The sequence below is a fragment of the Magallana gigas genome, chromosome 1, assembly GCF_963853765.1.
Source record: "Magallana gigas chromosome 1, xbMagGiga1.1, whole genome shotgun sequence".
Taxonomy (NCBI): Eukaryota; Metazoa; Mollusca; class Bivalvia; order Ostreida; family Ostreidae; genus Magallana; species Magallana gigas.
Window position 1 is genome coordinate 30,149,390 of NC_088853.1, and position 3,270 is coordinate 30,152,659.

General features: G+C 33.1%; 1 protein-coding gene across 1 annotated transcript; it reads right to left on the reverse strand.

Annotated features, from left to right (window-relative positions):
- Window positions 1-1,247: 1,247 nt before the first annotated feature.
- On the reverse strand, window positions 1,248-2,785 carry LOC109621133 (perlucin-like protein). The gene is made up of 4 exons (XM_034465532.2): window positions 2,399-2,785; window positions 1,953-2,032; window positions 1,682-1,772; window positions 1,248-1,556 (listed from the first exon to the last, which is right to left on the reverse strand). The coding sequence occupies exons 1-4, from the start codon at window positions 2,697-2,699 to the stop codon at window positions 1,321-1,323; spliced, it is 708 nt and encodes a 235-aa protein (XP_034321423.2). The 5' UTR covers window positions 2,700-2,785; the 3' UTR covers window positions 1,248-1,320.
- Window positions 2,786-3,270: the final 485 nt, after the last annotated feature.

Consider the following 3,270-nt stretch of genomic DNA (forward strand, 5'->3'; position numbering starts at 1 on the left):
TACTGTAAAGGAAGGGCCACTTCATTCATAAAATGACTCACGACAAAAAATGTAAACTGATTCCATAAGCTTTCAAATAATAGCATCAACATAGGAACGCAGCATTTGATTGAAACTTCTATCATAATACATATATGTAAACTAAACTAGACTCGCGATTTGTTTACAATACCATTTATTTCAAACTCAGTATTTTGCTTGTAATCTTATATTCGACTTTTCAAATTTTTACGAAGCATAAACGATACATATATTAACCATTTAAAACATTAAACACACGGGGGGGGGGGGGGGGGGGGGGGGGAGTAGAATTTGAGCTCAGATCGTTTTAGGTCGCTTTAAATTGCCCTTAGCGCAATTTCAACTGGCTCTGGTGAGCGTCCTCAGATCAAACGGTGATCGTCCTATGTACACAAGTACATTTTACCAATCGACTAAAAGCACGCTGAAGGAAAATATCTGAACCAAGTTAGTCATTTGTTGTTTTTGAATAAAGATGAAAATAATGGGTGGGCCTTAGTAAAATAGAGTGATATGCCTGTCAATACATTGATTATAATATCTCTTTAACAGGTACCGTGACAACATTTTGCATTCGAGTGTATTCATCAATCAAGTGAGTAAGATTATAAAAGTCAGACGAGTTTACGCCTGGCAAACACCAAGGGGGGGGGGGGGGGGGGGGGGGCAGAACGAGAATATAGGAAATTGAAAGTTAATAGTGAACCCCTATCAAAAGTTCAATTTTATATCTTGCGTAGGATTTTCTTATTTTAATATCGTTTTAAATAAAATCTCTTTCATTTAACGTAATGTGATGACAAAGTGCGAAGTAAAATGCGAAAAATAAACGACATGTACTGTTTTGCTCTTGCATTTTTTTTTTACCAAGATGTTATGAAAAGTCAGCGTCTTCAAAATAGTGTTTATTATTTATGACTTAGGGGCCAACAAACCGATACAACTAGACTGGCGTATTTTACGACATCGTATTGAGATCATATAATTTTTAACAAATGTCCATAGACATAAAGTAATTGATCTCCAAACCACATACTTTAGTGTGTAATTACAATTTAGTGTGTAATTACAATTTCATAACTCTAATGTTGAAAGCTGGGAACCTAATAAGTTTCAGAACTTATTCTGTAAACTGCTGAGTATCATATATCTATATACAGCTGAATATCAACAATGCTTAATTCAACAACGATGTTTTTTTCTGATTTTATTGTATGTGAGTTTTTTAACAATAAAAAAATATGTTAGATGTCCAAGTAAATTATTCAAAACTTAACCAAATAAAAGGGGGGGGGGATCTCATTTTTCACAGATAAAATTTGCTAAAGCGTCACATAGCCGATCATTCCACTGTCCGTTATAAAAAATATCCACACAATCCCGAATTTTGATCTCATGTTCATAATCATTCGGATTATCTGGGTCCCAATTCATATACGTAAAAGGTGTTTTTGAGTGTCCCCATACAAACTGTCCCTCTGTTTCGATGTCATTTCCACCAATCCAAGAGGTACAGTCGTATTTGTCTGTACAGTCTACAAACAAGTAATGTTGGTTAAAAAATAGATATATATATATGAAATTCATGTGGGTTTTTTTTAACAGATGCAATGGGATTTTTTTTTTCAAATAACGAGAAAAAGTGTAAAATGATACATACAAACATCCTTTAGCAGGTGCTCTTCAATCCATTTATTTTCGTCTTCATCATTAATTTCAACAAGGAAAGAACCACACTTTTTGCACTCACTCTACAAATAAAAACAGTAATTGAAGTACACTTATGAACTTCTGAGTGCTCTATTTATTTCGATGTATCATCTATAATTTTTCGTTTTATTTATCAGTATTAATGGCCAGAAATTGTTATTTTGATATGGTAGTATAAATACATAGTCCGTGGTTTTTTTTTCAATATATGTATGACATACAATTGCATCAGGTTGGGATAGCTTTGTTTGGTTAAGAATGTAATAATGTCCATTATACGCCATCCAGTTTCCGTCACATTCTATAATGTAAAGTCATATCCAGATTATTGTATTACGATTTTGCGAATTTAAAATTTATCATCTTTATATTGCACAAACAATTAACATTTGCAATCCTACGATATACTCAAATATACTACGACCCTATCTTATAGTTTTGCTATTAATAAAAAAGCGGTTGTTGCAACCCAGTTGATATGAGTATAAATTCTGCAGCTCATATTTTAATTCTCTACATATGTATTCGTATATTGCTATGCAGAAAATTATTATATTCAATGAATAACTTTTTTAGATATGCCATAATTAACAATAATCTAAATCTTTCATACTTATTTTTTAACACAATGGCAATCATAATGCAATGAATTAGTGTGTTTACTGACCTGTCGCTGTTTTGTAATAAACCCATCCCCTCTCATTCCCAGTGTCCTGAGAGCGGCAGAAATCAAAAACACGACATGCTTTCGTCGAATGCTGGTAACCAAAACACGAACAATAAGGCCTACACATACTTGCACAGGATAGAGGCGAATCTGCTCTGTATTCCTCCGCGAAGTTCATTTTAGGCCATTTGTCGGTATACGAAGGTTGCTGTGAAAAATTTCTAGTAAACATTTCAGACTTATTGGCGATGAGTTTCATCCATAAGCACCAGAATATTAAACAAACTGGAATTACCATCATGTTTGGCCTTGTGATGGCTGGCAATGTTTGATGATATAGTTACCAGGTGCTATGTTAAGTTACAAGAGTTTGGTTGATCATGAATGTCGAATGAATTCTACGAAAAATTATCCAAGAGCATTCAATATCAGAGACTCACAGTCTATTGATTGTCATCTATTTGTAAGTTTGCTTCTTTATATTAAAGTTAATTTTTGTTCTTTCAATTATTAATGCAGGCATAATAACTTTGATATCAATCTCACACCTGTTTCCTGAAAATCAATATTTAATCAACTTATTTGTGATAGATAGTTTGAAGTATTTTTAAATTCTATTGAAATCTGTAAGAGTAAGTAAAGACCTCGATTTGGGGCTATGGATTTTCCTACCTCGTGCTTAACACACATTATGTTTGTGACGTCATGGTACGGTCATACTTTGGATTCCACTTCATTGCATTTCATGTAGTTCGCTATTTCTGGTCCTGACTATGAGAATTTCGGTTTATTAAAATGCTCCTCGCTTTTAGTTATTATCTATCACAAATGAGAATCAATATCATTATTGAAATCCTTTAATATATTACTCT

What these genes read in the sequence shown, in the direction of transcription:
- LOC109621133 (XM_034465532.2), bottom strand. Translation starts at nt 2,699, where the DNA reads ATGATGGTAATTCCAGTTTGTTTAATATTCTGGTGCTTATGGATGAAA. An exon ending in TTATTACAAAACAGCGACAG is followed by an intron (nt 2,033 to 2,398) that starts GTCAGTAAACAC and finishes TTTACATTATAG; the next exon opens with AATGTGACGGAAACTGGATG. An exon ending in TATCCCAACCTGATGCAATT is followed by an intron (nt 1,773 to 1,952) that starts GTATGTCATACA and finishes TTTTATTTGTAG; the next exon opens with AGTGAGTGCAAAAAGTGTGG.